At 41.7% G+C, this 17,534-nt stretch overlaps 1 protein-coding gene across 1 annotated transcript in view; it reads left to right on the top strand.

Moving 5' to 3' along the window:
- The window catches only part of ADARB1 (adenosine deaminase, RNA specific B1), a 61,272-nt gene that overhangs the window by 30,360 nt on the left and 13,378 nt on the right, over positions 1-17,534 (top strand). The window contains exons 4-7 of the mRNA XM_009283134.2: positions 3,346-3,460; positions 6,752-6,920; positions 7,435-7,583; positions 8,170-8,338. Of these exons, the coding sequence (XP_009281409.1) occupies positions 3,346-3,460; positions 6,752-6,920; positions 7,435-7,583; positions 8,170-8,338 (602 nt within the window). The remainder of the gene's footprint in view (positions 1-3,345; positions 3,461-6,751; positions 6,921-7,434; positions 7,584-8,169; positions 8,339-17,534) is intronic.

Raw genomic sequence — 17,534 nt, 5'->3', positions numbered from 1 at the left:
CCCCCCCCCCCCCCCCCAGTTCCTCCTGTGTTGTTTGAATCTCTAGTGGTCATTTTGTCTCGCTTGAGTTCTGCTTAGTCCTTCTTATCAGCCCTCCCCAGTGTCTGGCTTCATGTTCATTCAAGCATTTTTAGGTTTTCTTGTCAGCAGCTTAGTTCCACGCTGTTTGAGATGCAGCCCCATCCCACCCTTCTGTGCCTGCTTACATCTTCCCAGAGGGACTCACCGTGTTCTTACTTGTATATCAACACCACAGTTTCCTCTGCTTTGCTTATTATGTGAAAAAAATAGTCTTTTTTTGAAAAAGCTAATGTGTCCACCCTGTATGCAAGCATCCTACCCAATTGCTGTTCAAGTAGCCTTTTTGTCAGCAGTATTGGCAGGTAAGTTGGCTATGGGTTTCTTCCCAGAAACACCTGGCAGTTTCCATTCCCACCTCTTGATGAGAACCTCCTCAAGCCAGCCCTCGTTCCCCCAGGGAATAGGCAATCGCATGCCTCTGTAGATCAGCCTCTGTTTGGCCAGGTAGGTTGAGGATTTGTGCAGCAAGTTACCCGTGTTCAGTGATCCTGGAAAAAGCGTTCCTTTAGTTCACCCTTGGCAACCGGTCGGTTTTGGTTCAGCATTTTGGAATCACCATTTCTGGTATGTGCTGAACTTTGTGTTTTTGTGTAGCTCAATGTTGGAGAAGACACCTCCAGTTACCAGTCATCATGCTCACTTTTTTTTTGGAGAAGGGGTGACCTGTATTGTTTATCACCTGGATGGCAAGCCTTTCTGGCAGGCTTTGAAGACTCTCTGAGTCTGCATGTATTCTTTGTGGATCAGGTCCATCCCTATTTGGAAAAGTTTGTTTCACTAGTATATTCCATCATAATGTCATTCAGCATGATTTTACATTGCCGGGCAGCTTGTCAGCTGCCAGCCATGTTCTCCTGTCCAGCACATCATGATGTGAAGTAGAGCAGAAAAATATATATATTACAGAAATGAGAGCATAAAACTTGCAGCTGGGAAGCAGTATCCATAATTATGCAATGGGGCTATGGATAAAACACTGGAACAGGGACTCTGTTTCTTGTCCCTGCAGTGAGGCTGCAGGGAGGTTAATCATTTAAGCCTTTTGTGTATTCATTTTCCATTTCTAAAACCAGGGTGATAATAAAACTGTCACTCATTATTTTTCTTTTGTGTATTTACCTTGAAGTTCAGCCTTCTGCATTAGGTAAGTACTAGCACAGTTAAATGCAGATTTTGTGCTGCATGGTCATGGTGCTGTCAGAGCACAGACTGTAACACAATTTTGGGTCCAGCAGCTAAAAGACCTTGTTTGAAAATCAGTGCCTGACCAGACATGTTCATAGCCTCTGAGTAAAATTGTGTTCCTGAAAAATTTCTCAAACTGTTGATAAGAGTTTCTGAGTTGCAGTCCACTCAAATGCATCAAGAAAATTTGTATTTGCAATGTCGAGAGTCTTCTGACTCTACAAGTTGTTGTGCAATTGCAAAACATTGACCAACACTTGGTGCAGATGTGACCACAGTCACCACTGACTGCTGGTCGCTGTCTCCAGTCAGATTCTGGAAAAAGCTGTCGAGCTCTGAAATCATGAGACATGAGCTTTAATTGCTTCCTTCACTGCTAAAGCTTTTCCAGAAGGAAGTTAACATTGAGAGCTCCTCCACGTTCTTTCTAGGCTGTTGGTTCTCATGAGCGTTGTTAAGAAAATGGTGGTGAATCATGCTGGCAGTCTTCAAACACTCTTTTTCTTTTCTTTCTTTTCTTTTGACCCTGGCAATCTGTTTTTAGAACTGATTGTGTTCAAGAGTTTGTACTGTTTCAAGTGGGTGCACCCAAGCTCTGTATACTGCTGCCCATTGGCCCTGTTGATTTGCCTTGGGCCCTCTGGAGGGGTGAGAGTGGTGATCTTCTTCCATTACTGAGAGCCCAAAGACAGTTTGTAAGCGAAGACTCTCAGCCACAAGCGTCCTTTTGGGCTTGATGTAGTTGCTTACCTGTGTGTTTAGCACCACGTTGGATGCTCTTCGGTATCTAAGACATCTGCATGGCACTGGCAGGCATGACACAGGACCTGTGTCCTTCTGGTGTCTCAACCTGTGGGCCAGGTGATTACCCCAGAACATCTCAGATACTGCTGGGTGCCAACACGGACAACCAGATCAAGCTCTTCACGCCTGGCACTCCGAGATAGGGACCTGAGCTCCCTCCCCAGCTGTCCATTCCTCCTCTCCGGCTGCTGGTCCTGGTGCTGGTGGAAGATGGGTGGGGACAGGCTGCCCTGTCTCTCCTGATGGCCTGGGGACTGCTCATCCACACCGTCTAGCATGTAACTTGCCTTTCTCAGCCACGCCTTTAGGAACAACCAGCTGTGCTTGTGATGCTGTTGCATATATTGCCCTGGTTTTCAGTTTCTTTTCAGGTGAAAAGTCAAGAATTTGATCTTGACTCATCTCCTCTAGCTATTATGGTTCCAGCTGCCTTAGAAACAGCAGGTGAGATTAGCTGCAGTGTTGAACTGAACCGTCATTCAACAAGAGCAGGACTGGTATTTTGAACTTTTCCTTAATATTAGAAGTTAGCCCCCCTTACAGCCTGACTGACATTGCTTGCTAACCCTGCTGGCAAGATACAACAAGGCTGTGACTGTTATTGTTCAAGTTTTCCTGAAGGTGAAAGAGATAAATCCTTCCTAATTTTGAGATAGCTTATTTTGGGTTATATATTGACATTTCCTATTCCTGAATTTGTATATGTCTTGTAAAAATAAGAAATAGAAAGTGTTTAACCAGTGTTGAAAACAGATTCATTCTTATTTATGTAATAGCTAGATAATGAATTCGATTGTTATAAAAGGTTTACATGTTGGTTTGAGGAGCCTGGTTTTTGCACTTCAATCTTCTTGTCAGGTCCAATGTTGAGGATACTGAAATGATGTGTTTTGAGGTTTGAGCATGAAAGTATAGATGTATCTGTCTATCCAGTTGTTCTCCCAAGCCTCAAATGTTCATAACGATCATGAGCATTAGGTACTTTGATGCTTGGCTTAGGGCTGTTTGACCCTGTTTTAATAGACGTGGAGCACATAGAGCTCTGCTTCCACTTATAAAGAGCTGCGAGTGCTCAGTATGCCTGAAAATTGTATGCAGCCACCTCCTTGACATAATACTGATGCCTCAATGTCCATTTTTAAAGTGAACAATAAAAACTCGTTTAATTTATTGTGTAAAATCATTTAAAAGTGCAGATCTTTATAACCTAATGCTGCTGTAATTTTTAAATTATTTGTTTAATTTTCTAATGTGCATTTCTGTGTGATCCTACAGGTTTTAGCTGATGCTGTTGCACGCTTGGTTGTAGATAAATTCAGTGATTTGACAGAAAATTTCACATCTCCACATGCACGTAGAAAAGTCCTTGCTGGAATTGTCATGACAACAGGTAAAGGAAGAAAAAAAGTACTATTTTAACTGCTTAAATACGAGAGCTCTGTTTGCATTCTAGGAAACTATCTTTTTTCAGTCAACCAGTACTGAAATCTATTTTTACTGTTTAATCTTCAAGGTGCACTATATATAGCAATTAAAACTTGGCTAAAGATAATTACAGGAAAATTAGACCTGCAAATACTTCTGTTCCACAGAGTTCCTGTATTCTGCCTGATTGAGACATCTGAGATAACTCATGATCTACAAAATACATGCACCTTTTAAAATTAATCGTGCAACTTTTTGAAAGTAAACCTAAAATAAATTTCACTGCGTCGGTCACACAGATGGCATTCTTGGGTTTTGGCATTGTCATGATTTAACCCCAGCTGGCAACTAAGCACCACACAGCCACTCATTCACTCCCCCCCCCCTCGGTGGGATGGGGGATAGAATTGGGAGAGTAAAAGTGAGAAAACTCGTGGGTTGAGATAAAGACAGTTTAATAGGTAAAGCAAAAGCTGTGCACGCAAGCAAAGCAAAACAAGGAATTCATTCCCTACTTCCCATCGGCAGGCAGGTATTCAGCCATCTCCAGGAAAGCAGGGCTCCATCACGCGTAACAGTTACTTGGGAAGATAAACACCATCACTCCGAGCGTCCCCCCCTTCCTTCTTCTTCCCCCAGCTTTATATACTGAGCATGACGTCATATGGTGTGGAATGTCCCTTTGGCCAGTTTGGGTCAGCTGTCCCAGCTGCGTCCCCTCCCAACTTCTTGTGCACCCCCAGCCGACTCACTGGTGGGGTGGCGTGAGAAGCAGAAAAGGCCTTGACTCTGTGTAAGCACTGCTCAGCAATAACTAAAACATCCCTGTATAATCAAAACTGTTTTCAGCACAAATCCAAAACACAGCCCCGTACTAGCCACTGTGAAGAAAATTAACTCTACCCCAGCCAAAACCAGCACAGGCATTTATGTAAGAAATTATGCTTGCTTTCCAAGTTTTTAAGGTTTTGCACTTTGTTAGTTATTCTTGCTATATTTTATTCTTAGTGCTCTGTGTCTCAGTCATTTCAGTAAAAATATCTGAAGAAAGCAGTTTATGTTTTGGCAGCTGACACTGGTGTGCATGTGCAAGCAGCAGTAATGCCGTGGTTCTCTGATTGTTGGCACGAGATCCGTGCTCTGCCAGATCACCCAAAACAGTGAAGTTCTGCCCTAATCTGATCTGCAACCACGCTGCTGCTGAATTTTCCTCAGGCTAAGATTTATCTTGGTCTTCAATCCATCTGAACCCTTGATGGGACATTCATTTTGGGCCTCTCATGAAATGCCCCCAATTAGTTGTACGAGTCAGATGGATATTGGTGACAAATGTACAGCCTTCCCTTGGTGATTTGGGCAATGCCAGCTCTTTCCTCCTGTGGGGATGTTTGTAGGGGTCTCCTCCATAGAGCAGAGAGGTCTGAGGGTGCTGGTTAGGGTAGATGATAACTGCATGCTCTAGGGACAGGGGACTGTAACAAGGGGACAATGTGGCCCAAACTCTGTCACAAGACATCCATGGTGAGCTGACCCTGGCCAGCAGTCAAACACCCACCCAGCCTCTCACTCGCTGCCTTCTCCTGGGGCATGGAGAGAAAATGGAAGGATGGTGGGAAGACTCGTGGGTAGACAAACGCCGTAACCTCGAATGTCCTCTCTTCCTTTCCCTAAGCAATTATTGCTGAGCACAATGCTTATGGTGTGGGATATCCCTTGGTCACTGTCACTCAGATGTCCTGGCTGTGTCCCCTCCCAGTCTCTTGCCCACCCCCAGCACACTGGCCTTTGGGAGGTTTGGAGAGAAAGCCTTGACGGTCCTCAAGCACTGCTCAGCGACAGCCAAAACATTCATGTGGTACCAACACCATTTTAGCCCCAAATGCAAAGCACTGTGAGGAATATGCTGTAGTTTTATTTCATATATTTTGTGATATTTAACAAGTTTTTGTTGTAATTACAGTCCTGTGTCCACAATTCCCAAAAGAGCCATGTGATCAAAGAATTAAGACTTAATTAACATGTGAATACATTTTGATTAACTGAAGAAATATCTTTACAGAAAATTAGAAACCATCTTTGCATGGATACATGTCTGGGGAACCCCTGGAATTAGATGACCCCATTGCACAGCCTTGTGTTGCAGAGTGAAGCGGCTCCCTGCTTCTCCTCCATGGTTTTCTCCTCCAGCCCTGTGGGCACCAGGGGGCAGCTGGGCTCAGGTTCATTTTTTTAAGGCCATGTATTTCATCAGGAGTGAGAGCTCAAACAGTCCATGTCTCAATTACCTTTTTAATTACTCAATTACCAATTCCCTTGCTAATTACTAGTTATGCCCCTTATGTCGGCACTGCTGTCGCGCAGCCAGGTGGTTATGGGAGGATCCTTAACTCTAGGTGCTTGGGGTGCATTGAAAGTGGTTTTTCTGCTTTTCCATACCACAGTAACTATTCTGTGGGAGGAAGACAGCAGAAGGCATTTGGCAGGTCTTGGCTGCTATCTGCCTCTGCTGGTGAGGCCTCAAGGGCTTCAGAGGAATTAGTGTGGCTTGCTGGGGCTTTTTTTGCTGAGTGTTTGCTAGAGGGATGTAACATTTTGACCTGTCTTTCTGAATTCTTCATGCAGCTGACCTTTTTTTGTGTGTGTGTGATAAAGACAGTTCCCTCTATAGAAAACACCCAAAATACTTTTTTAATTCTATTGTACGGAATAATTTAATACCAAGAACTACACTTCTACAAGCATTATACTGCTGATAAGCTTTGCAGTTGTTTATGCATTTAAAATTCTCCATTCCCTAGTCTTACCTTTCCTGTTGTTGGCTTAATACCCTTCCATAATGTGTTGCTGCTTTAATAAATCAGTGCCTTTCAGATTTCTAAAGTCGCTGTGAATATCTGCATAGGTGGCCAGAAGGTGCGTGCTGGAAGCTAGCTGGCTGCCTGGGGCTCAGGAAAAAAGCACTGTCTTTGGAGCTTAGGCTTTAATAACTCTTCCTGGAGCAGCAATTTTTTTCTGCAGGTTTTCAATTTCTAACTTGTCTGAACTCCAACATGAAGAACTCACAAGAACCATAGACCATACTGGTGCAGGGAGAGTATGGCTGAATGAAGCTTTTGCTTTAAGAAAGTATCAGAAGAAAAAACTTTTTTTTTAAACAAAAAAAAAAAAGGAGCCTTGTTTGGGTTCTGCAAGAAGATCACTTGCTAGATTATTTGTGATTTTAATTGCATCTTCTTCCTGACATTTTGTTTTGCAGGTACAGATGTGAAAGATGCCCTGGTAGTAAGTGTTTCTACAGGAACAAAATGCATCAATGGTGAATACATGAGTGATCGTGGTCTTGCATTAAATGATTGCCACGCGGAAATTATATCTCGCCGGTGCCTGCTTAAATTTCTGTATACACAGCTTGAGCTTTATCTAAGGTAAGCTGGAGGGAAAAGGAAGATGAGCTGATCACATGGAGCTCAAAAGGTGTCTGTGTAAAACACCTGTCTTAATTATTTCAATGTGAAACGCTTGTCCTGTTGCATTAGGATGTTTAATTTAGAACTCAGACCCTTTGCCCTAAAGTTTGACTTTAACAAAACATGTATTCAGTTGGGTGTCAATCATGAGAGGGGAGGACAGAAAAAATAATAGGGAATAATTTTGTAAACTGTAAACATGTAAATCAGAATAATCTCAAGTGGGCTAAAGGGTGGTGATGTTTCATTTGCTGGTAAGTGCCTGAAAGCTCTTGACATCTGGAGATGTCAAGGGCTCTCTATTTCTTGTCTTGATGGTCTTTTAATTTTGTTAATTCTAATAACTGTTAGATTTGTACTACAAAATTTCCAGACAACCTGTGTTTGTTTTTAATGCCTATTAAGACTGCCCATCTTATGGTTGTTTATGTGTTAATGTCAGTTTTGACTCTAGCTTTATTCTTTGTTTCAGCAATAAAGAAGATCAACAAAAATCCATTTTTATCAAATCGGAGCGAGGCGGGTTTAAGCTGAAGGAGAATGTGCAGTTTCATCTCTATATCAGCACATCTCCTTGTGGCGATGCTAGGATTTTCTCACCACATGAAGCAGCACAAGAGGGTATGACAAGCAGTCCTACTCAAGCAAGGGAGTTTAAAGTATTCTTTGAGGAAGTGGCACAGTTAAAATTTAGGTGTCTTCTTTCCTTTTAGTGTAGATGTGTGTTAGACAAAGATCTCTTCAAAAAAATCTGAGCTGTTCTTCCTGTGTGGTAGAAGTTAAGTATAGACTGATCCACCATGTGGTCTTGAAGAGGCTGAATGCTAGCTGAGATAAGCCAGTGAGTCAGCAAGTATTTGTACAGAACTAACTGAACCGTTTCACTGTTTCCATCTTTTAACGGTGGTTGTCTGCCTGCCCCTTTCTTGATCTGTCCATTAACTTCATTCTAACACTGTAACGCGTAGAACAGAATTGAAGAGCTACCTGCTGCGTACTGCTTCTTCGTGGAAAGCTTGGTTTAATTGCAAGTATGTTTTAGAAGACAGTATTTGTGAGAGATGCCTGATGCTGTAGCTAATTTGCAAGTAGCAATCCAGCAGTTATGCAAGCAAATACCTTTAATCGACTCTTCTTATTGTCATGCTATCTGTAAAACAGTTTGAGAATGTTTCTCAGCTGATTGTAAGTCATTTTTGTCATTTAGATCAAGGGGACAGGCATCCAAACCGCAAAGCAAGAGGACAGCTACGGACAAAAATAGAATCTGGAGAAGGGACCATCCCCGTGCGCTCTACTACCACTATCCAGACGTGGGATGGTGTATTGCAAGGAGAAAGGCTACTTACCATGTCCTGCAGTGACAAGATAGCGAGGTGAGATATCAAATGATTGATTTCTTTGCTATTGCTTTTTATTGTTGAACAAAAAAGGAGGGTTGCATGCTGCTTGCAGTGAACATGCAGGTTATTGATTGGCTTATTTCATTGCTTAGATGTAGCGTGGGGGTGGCTGTAACTCCAGTGATAAAGCTCTGATTCTTCACTTGCAATTGGTGTCAGACCTTCTGCTGGCTTCAGAGGCAAGGTGAAATCATTATCTATCAATCCAGCCACTTCAAGTCATATGACAGCTTTGTTTTGTATTTATATCATTGGGAAATAGCAGAAGAATGCTTCCCCCTCCCCCTCCCCTGCAAAGTAGTATAGCATTAGCAAAACAGTGCAATAAATATATTACAATAGTTATATTTGAATAACTTTCTCTGATGATATACATCCTTGCCCTGTCATTGGAAATGTTCAAAGTCAGGTTGGATGGGGCTTGGAGCAACCTGATCTAGTAAAAGGTGTCCCTGCCCATGGCAGGGGGGTTGGACTAGATGATCTTTAAAGGTCCCTTCCAACCCAAACCAGTCTGTGATTCTATGATATCAAAGATACATACATTTTCCATGGAGAGATTTAGATTTGTATTATTTTATAAAGGGAAAAAGTGTTCCAGTTAAAAAAAATCTTAATTGATGGGCACTTTTAATTTTTAACTTTAAATTTATTTTTAGTTTAAATATTTTTACTGTAATTAAATATTTTATTTCCAATACTAGTGCTTTTATTTATATTTTATCCGATTCCTTCTTTGTTGTCCTTTTTAACAAAGATTGAAAGATTTTTTTTGTTCAAAATCATAAATGGACAAATGATTACCCCCCAAAAGAATTTAGCAGCAGTATCCTTTAACAAATATCAGAAGTATGGGAGAGCAAGCAAATACCTTTAATCGACTCTTCTTATTGTCATGCTATCTGTAAAACAGTTTGAGAATGTTTCTCAGCTGATTGTAAGTCATTTTTGTCATTTAGATCAAGGGGACAGGCATCCAAACCGCAAAGCAAGAGGACAGCTACGGACAAAAATAGAATCTGGAGAAGGGACCATCCCCGTGCGCTCTACTACCACTATCCAGACGTGGGATGGTGTATTGCAAGGAGAAAGGCTACTTACCATGTCCTGCAGTGACAAGATAGCGAGGTGAGATATCAAATGATTGATTTCTTTGCTATTGCTTTTTATTGTTGAACAAAAAAGGAGGGTTGCATGCTGCTTGCAGTGAACATGCAGGTTATTGATTGGCTTATTTCATTGCTTAGATGTAGCGTGGGGGTGGCTGTAACTCCAGTGATAAAGCTCTGATTCTTCACTTGCAATTGGTGTCAGACCTTCTGCTGGCTTCAGAGGCAAGGTGAAATCATTATCTATCAATCCAGCCACTTCAAGTCATATGACAGCTTTGTTTTGTATTTATATCATTGGGAAATAGCAGAAGAATGCTTCCCCCTCCCCCTCCCCTGCAAAGTAGTATAGCATTAGCAAAACAGTGCAATAAATATATTACAATAGTTATATTTGAATAACTTTCTCTGATGATATACATCCTTGCCCTGTCATTGGAAATGTTCAAAGTCAGGTTGGATGGGGCTTGGAGCAACCTGATCTAGTAAAAGGTGTCCCTGCCCATGGCAGGGGGGTTGGACTAGATGATCTTTAAAGGTCCCTTCCAACCCAAACCAGTCTGTGATTCTATGATATCAAAGATACATACATTTTCCATGGAGAGATTTAGATTTGTATTATTTTATAAAGGGAAAAAGTGTTCCAGTTAAAAAAAATCTTAATTGATGGGCACTTTTAATTTTTAACTTTAAATTTATTTTTAGTTTAAATATTTTTACTGTAATTAAATATTTTATTTCCAATACTAGTGCTTTTATTTATATTTTATCCGATTCCTTCTTTGTTGTCCTTTTTGACAAAGATTGAAAGATTTTTTTTGTTCAAAATCATAAATGGACAAATGATTACCCCCCAAAAGAATTTAGCAGCAGTATCCTTTAACAAATATCAGAAGTATGGGAGAGTTGCAACATAATTTTTTGAAATGAGTCTGTGTGTTTGCAGCCTCTGGTTCTTGCAAAATAGATGAGAAATGCCAATTTTTTTCAGCTGATGATATTTTAGTTATTTTTTAGTAGCTCTGCTGTTTTGTCAAGTCACAGTTAGCCTGATTCAAAATTTATTAAGTGTATTAGGTTGGAACTATTCTTCTGAACTGTGTATGCCAAATCAAAAATACAGGAGGAAGGTTATGTAATCGCTTTGTTCCTCTAGTCTTGTCTCAAGTAATCAGCATCTCTACTGAAGGAAGACGTTTTACTTTAGTTTAAATCCCCCTAACATAAATGGATAGGGCCTTTCAGAAGCTAGGACAGTGGATTGTTGAAAGGTAATTCTACAAAAATGACATTTCAGTTTCTTTTATAATATTTTCAATAAAATCCACCCAATAAATTCCCCAGCTTCAGGCCAGGGACTTCTCCCAACCACCCGACATGGTAATCGTGCCACATTCATTTGACTTCTTTTATCACATCGTCATTTGCCATTAGTGCAAATAAAAAAAAATGAAGACAGTTGTTGAGCTAGAACACATTTGACTATTTTGTTGATTTTGTGTGATGCAGAACAGAATCCATCTCTCGCTTGCGTAGCTAGCTGTCACCTCTCCTTGGGGCTAATGGGAATAATTTTGTTTGTGCCAGTGAAGGAAGCAAATAGAACCCCTTGAGACAGAACAAAGACTGTATGACGGGTAAGGAGGCCCAAATTTTCATATTCTTTTTTTCTTTTCTTTTTTTTTTTTACATTTCCCTGACACTTATGACTGTGTTTTGTCCATTTACATTTGAAAGAATGCATTGCTCTTTAGTGTCCATCAGTCAGTCCTCCAGTATGCCTGAGCCCTGTGAATTTCCACTGAGCCTTCCCAAAGGTTCACAGTCCCAGCCTGGAAAAGACATGGATAAATTTGGGGTGCAGGATTGCACAAGCAGGAAAACTCTTGTATCTGAACAGCCTCATCTGTGTGGATTATATGTATAATCCAAGCTGTTATTTCCAGCCTCTGAGCACTTTGTTGCAGTGTGCTGTTTAGCACCCTCCTAAGCCTGGTAGGAAGATCCAAGAAAAATTGTGAGAAACATGGAAAAGCCATGAGTGTAATTCCATTTGGGTCAGAAGCATTAGAACAGGATTATCCTAGTGTGTTAGTGCCTGGTGGCACTGCAGTATGGTGTAAGGGTGGTTTCTGTGACCACAGTAACTGTTTTGGGACATTAATATACATGCATGTTTTAAATGTATCCTAATCTTGTTCCATGGTACTTTATGATGACTGTTTTTTGTCATTCTCCATTTGATGTGTTTTTCTGCCCACATTCATTCTAAGTTTTTTGGCTTCAAATAATTACTTAACTTCTCATGAAACATTCCAGTTGTGGCTAATGTCTTGCTGAGAAGAGCAAAATTTTTTTCACCCTGTTTCATTGGTAGGAAGGCTGTAGAAATTGAGAAGAGCTTTAACATTAAGTCAGGTTGTTAAGGGGGAAGTCATTGGTGCTCTTCTACTCTAAAGAAGGGAAAATATTATTTCTGATAATCTTCTGTGTGAAAGAACATCATGTGCCCATGCACTGGCCTTGTTTTGTGCTTATTCAGAGTGGGAAATCCAAATGGAGGTTTGTAACTCAGTCTTTCTCTTTATTTCCCCCATGGCTTTGTCTTCTTGACCCTGCCACCTAGTTTTTTGGGACTGATGAAGTTACACAAACACATCTTAAAATCCTATGCATGCTCACATGTTCTGCAGCTATGTCCATGCCCATCCATCTGTTTTTGAGTTTGAGAGTTATTTCTAAGTGGCAAGCTCCATGGCGGAGCTGGTGTGATTTCTGAACAGCAATAGAAAGAGCAGTTCTCCTCACTCGTTCTTAACCCAAGTGACAGTGGCCGATGTGAATGTATTCACTTTGATACCTAGTGGCTGTGTGACGCCTACGTAAGAAACCTGGGAGAAAGTGGTAGGAAACCACTACCCAAGATGTAGCATCTAAATAATCAGATGTGGCATCATGGAACCTCTGAAACCAGTGACCTGAGTCTTGACCCAGGCTCACTGGTATGCAGCAAATCCAGGCAACACCAGAAAAGCTGGGGCAAGTCAGCTGTGTGGTTGCCAGCCTAGGTACAGCTACAAGGGAAAACAGATTCTCTTGTCTGTAATTGCAAATCTGACCTCAGGATAAATAAAAAGATGTTTGGGAGAAGTGCTACTGTCAAAGACCATGGACTTCTTGCACGTAATGATTTATAGTGTGGGCTGCTGACCGAGCCACTTGATGTAAAAGAAGCTAACTGCACTCCACGTAAAGATGTTGCTGCCTGTTTATGCTGTGGCTCGTGAAAGGCATGGGCTGGTCATAGAGATTCAGTTAGTCTCTTAAGGAAACAAAGAGAAATCGGATTTAAAATCAGAAAAGAAACCAGATTGCAGTTAGCTGAATGAAGTCAGCTCTGCCTGTTCGTTCTGCCAGGTGATGAGAGTAAAGCCCAGCTAAATGGGTGTCCACAACAAGCAGATCATGACCTGCCCAGTGTGGGTCTGAGTTGAAGTTGAGCAGCAGAAGTGTCTCTGCACATGAATGATGAACCACACCGAACGTGATTGCAAAGACAGACAAATGCTTGTCACCGAGCTACAGAGGTGAAGGCCACCACAGGGCTCTGCAAGCATCCCTGGGGATGCTGCCAGCCTCAAACTTGGCAGGCTGATCACAGCAGTCTTGGAAACCAGAAACATGCAGGAAAACCCACGGGCACAGCTACTGCAAACACGAGCGCCTTCTGTTCAGAGCTAGTGGGAGCCCCTGGGTCTGCGGCTTCCAACGTCTTCATGGTAAGAAGCAAGTTGTCCCACATCTTGGATGCACAGTGGTCATGGGGAGCTTTTGGTTTGCGTTGCAATTCAAAAGACCTTGAAATCTTGTTGGTGTCACGGTAAGCCAAGCCTGCCTTTGGGATTACTCCCTGAGACAGCTGCCATCTGAGCTGTGTGCCTCTGTCATGGAGGAGGGCAGGAGATGCATGTGAGGAGACAAAATACTTTCTGGGGATAGTCTGACATCTTCTCACACGTTGACACCTTCTCTCCCTTGCCATCGGTTGCAAGTAAAAGATTGTCATAAACAAAATGCCTACTAAGTCATTTTCCTTTGTTCATAGTCATTTCTGTCTATAAATTATATTGATAAAAGCAGCACTTTGAATTGTAAACACTTGTTTTTGTCAGGGTTTGCAGTCTATCATAAATACCATTTTTTCAACAGTACACTTGTTTTGGTAGTTGCAGGAGACTTCATTTTCCTGCGATGAATTCTGACACCAGTTCCATGTGCACACCATTGTAAATGCAACACGTAGTGACTCACCTCCTCCATATGGCTGTCTGCATAAAAATTATTGAGAGTGATACTAAGACATCTGATATTAATATCAAGCTTTATTACTTACTGCTGTTAGGCTCCCCTCTTTTCTGTGTTTTCTCTAAAATAGTGCAAATAACAGAATTTCTATGCAGTTTGGGTTTGGAAAGATCAGAGAAGAGGTTTTACCTGAAGTGTGTATTTTCAACTGGGTTTTTTTTGCAAGAGGTGCACTAGCACACTCTGTGAAAGTGTTGCTGCAGAGTTAAATTTTACTTACCTTTTCATGTATCAAGAGTTGAGAAATCAGCTGTATGTCATAAAGAAGTCAATAGAACTTTTAGGAATCCACTGTAGATACCCTTGCCTCTGAGCACATGGTAGCCTAAAGCAGAAATGTGACAACACAGCAAGGAAGAGAGGACTCCTCTTGATTTGGTGTCGGTCTCTGGTTTCTCTGCCCTCTTCTTTTAATGTAGTGTGATTGAGAACAGCAGAAAGGTTGAAGAGGTGCATCCATCCTCCAGGTTGTTATCAATAGGATCTAAGTGGTGAATATAGAATAAGGAAACCAGTAAGTATGACAAATTTGTAAAACTCAGATTTCCCCAATGCGGTGCTTGTCTATAAAACCTCAGGTGAGCACACTACACAGAGAGTATCCTCTGTGTAAATAGTCAGGAGTTGAACACAATTCATGTGCACAGATCTGCAAAGGCCATCGTTGGGGTCTAGTTTGTAAAGGTGGTGAGATGTAGTGGTTTGAAAGAGCATTTCTCGGGACACTTGAGCACAAGATTACTTCGCAGACAAGGTAGAGGACATGGCAATATCTTGGTGACAGGGAAAATTCGGTCTTTTGGTCTCACTGTAGCTAAGCGTGCATGGGGAACTGTGAACTGTAGAGCAAAGTGGGGATACAAGGCACCCTAAGCTATACTCCTAGGGAGACATCTCAGCAGTGTTTCTGAATTGAAGTAGTCTTTGGTTCGCATCTGAAATTTTTCAGATGGCTGAATTTTTCATGCTAAACAAAAATACTCAATGGAAAGCAGAGTTTTTGTATAAGAAGAAGACTTCATCAAAAAAGATTATCTGCTGGTACAACTTTGATGGAAATTTCTCAAAATAATAAACCTGATACCAAATAAGAGAGCTGTATGTAATTATGCATTATTTCTTCCTCATAGCAAACTGAATATATGTATATATGAAATAATAAGGAGTTTAGAGAGGAATAATAAGAGGTTACTAAAAGGATACATGTTATATGTTGGTCAGACCAGGTGTAATTTGTTGCTCCTCACACAGTTTGCTCCATCTTGCATCATTTTGCTCAGCAGAGTGGCCCCACTGAAAGCAGTAAGAGTCTCTGCTTGAAAAAGCATCATTTGTCCAGTGCCTATTTCCTTTCTAAAAGCAAGCTAACTTTCAGCTGGGTTTGGGAGTGTGCTTTCGGTAGTGTATTCTCTGATGGAGAAAGTGTTTTAGGAGACTCCCAGCACCCGTGCCCAGGTGCTGCATCCCTCCTGCGCGCTGCATCTCCCTGCCTCTCAGCGGTGGTCCCGCAGTTGTTTGTGGAGCTGTGCTGTAAACTGGGCTAGAGAAACTGCCTCTTCAAAATACAAGGCCAGGGGTTTGGGTTTTTTTTTTCTTTAAACTTGAATCATGTCACTGTTCTAACTTTATGGAGGGCCGTACGAGCAATAAAATTAGCAGGCTTGAGGAGGATCAAGGTGGTGATAGGCAGTCCTCCTCAGTCAGGCTTAGTGCTGGGGAAATGATGGGGTGCAACTTCACACTTTATAGCAGCAGCAGATTACAGCATCCTTTGACTGTTGTCCTCCTTATGTTTTTTAACTGTTTGGAGCTGCTCAGTGGCCAGATAGTCAGATAAAGTTATCATTTCTTTTTCCTTGTCTCAGAAAAGCAGCAGTAGCTCATATGTGTAGTGATGGGAACACTGAACCTCCTAATCCAGGTGCCATTGTGGTGTGTCGGGCCATTGTGGTGTGTTGGCTGGCCTGTCTGAGGAAAATGGAGAGCTGTGGGTTTGATTTGCAGCTTTTCTTTCCCTTCTCGTGTTTAAGTACTTTTCTAATTATTGCTAGAAGAGCTTTAGAAATTTTGTTGCCTTGTCAAACGTGGTAGGGCTTAAACATCACCTCGATGAGCCCCTGGTAGAGAATGAACCAAACTGCTTGTTACTCTGAATGATCTTCTGTCTCACAAAAGGCAGCTTAGAAGCAAAAGGCCAGTTCAGGATGAGTGAATATACCTTTGAACTTTCTGGCATCACGTCAGGTTGCCTTTCCTTGCACTGTGCAATACTTGCAGAACTGCAAAGTTGAAAGAGTATTGCACGCTGCTGAACACGCGGCTTGTGTTTGGCCGCAGGTATCTCCATCCGCACCAGGTGCCCCAGCTTCTCTGGCATTAGATGGCCAACTTGTTGATGGAGAGCTGTTCAGCCCAACAACTATGGTTGTACTCGGCTGCTGAGTAAATCACCATTAACCGTAATGAGGTCTAGATGCCCAGCTCAAATCAAGGCACTTGTATGTAAGTGCTGGCAGTCTGGACCTAAATCCTGTGACTTATGCTTTATATCAATATAACAGCTTGTATTTTAAAGGTCAGTTTTATTCTGAAGTTTTATAAAGGTTGTGAAAGAAAATTCTTGCAGTAACTTAAAACCAGAACACCCAGAATATGTAAAATGCTGTCATAAGAGGCACTGGTTTTATGCTCAGCTAAGACAAGCGTCTCAGATTTTTCCAGTGAGAAGTTTTACGTTGGAGGGTGTCTCCCTGCCCGCTGAGGTGTTCTTCCCCTTTGGCAAATCTCTTGTCTACACGCCTTACTTCAGGCATTTCAGTATCGCCATTGACATGATGCAGCATTCCTGTATTCTGCTTACACTCGTGCTTTAGTGCTTTTCTCTGTTACAAACGTGGTGCCATTTTCCTGCTTTAATGGTGAGAAAAGGTACTGCATGGGTCCAGTCTGCTCTGTAATCTGCCCAGTAAGACTGGACCTGAGATCAGGTCATTTTACATGGGAGCTTTGCGTTTTTACCCATGGCCAGTGCAGGAGAGATTTAAACTGCTGAATTAGTGATGGGAGAGTTGTCTTCTGTTATCACTTTCCTGAGCCATCAAATGCTCCTAAATGAGTACTGTGCTGTGGCCGCTCTACTGCAGTGTGGAAAGGTTCATTTCTGTGTTATAAACTACATCTGAGCTTTGGAAGGTTTGAGTTTGTAAACTAGATTTAAGTCGCTTCAGTTATTTAACCCTTTTCTGATACTTTTAATGTGAAGAAAAAAATCCTTTGCTTAATTGTTTCACTGGAAAGGCAACACTGACTTTATTAAAGTTTTCTGTAGTAAATGTTGCACTTTCTGCTCTGCACCTCTGCACTATTTGTAGTGAAATACAGAATTTGGCCCATTAGCTTCAAAAGAAGTTGTCGTTTCAGTGAACTTCTGACAGCATTTGTTGCCATGCATTCTGACAATTCGTGCTTGTAAACTGGAAGGATGAGGCAGTTTTACCATTTCAGGAGGTAATGCCTGTGGCCTTTCGAAAACTGATGCGTGGTATTGGTGTAGCTTCTTCTCAGTTTATAGCTATAAAGGTTGTTTTTAGTGTACGTGCTAATGGAAGTGGGAAGTTACTGTTTGACAGAAAGCAGTACAGTATAAAAAAGGAACAACAAGAAAGTCTCTGTGCAGTCCTTCCTTTTGACTCTGT

Source organism: Aptenodytes forsteri, unplaced genomic scaffold (genome assembly GCF_000699145.1).
Source record: "Aptenodytes forsteri isolate BGI_AS27 unplaced genomic scaffold, ASM69914v1 Scaffold198, whole genome shotgun sequence".
NCBI classification, from domain to species: Eukaryota; Metazoa; Chordata; class Aves; order Sphenisciformes; family Spheniscidae; genus Aptenodytes; species Aptenodytes forsteri.
The sequence above is the reverse complement of the archived record's forward strand: the minus strand, read 5'-3'. Positions and strand labels throughout refer to the sequence as shown.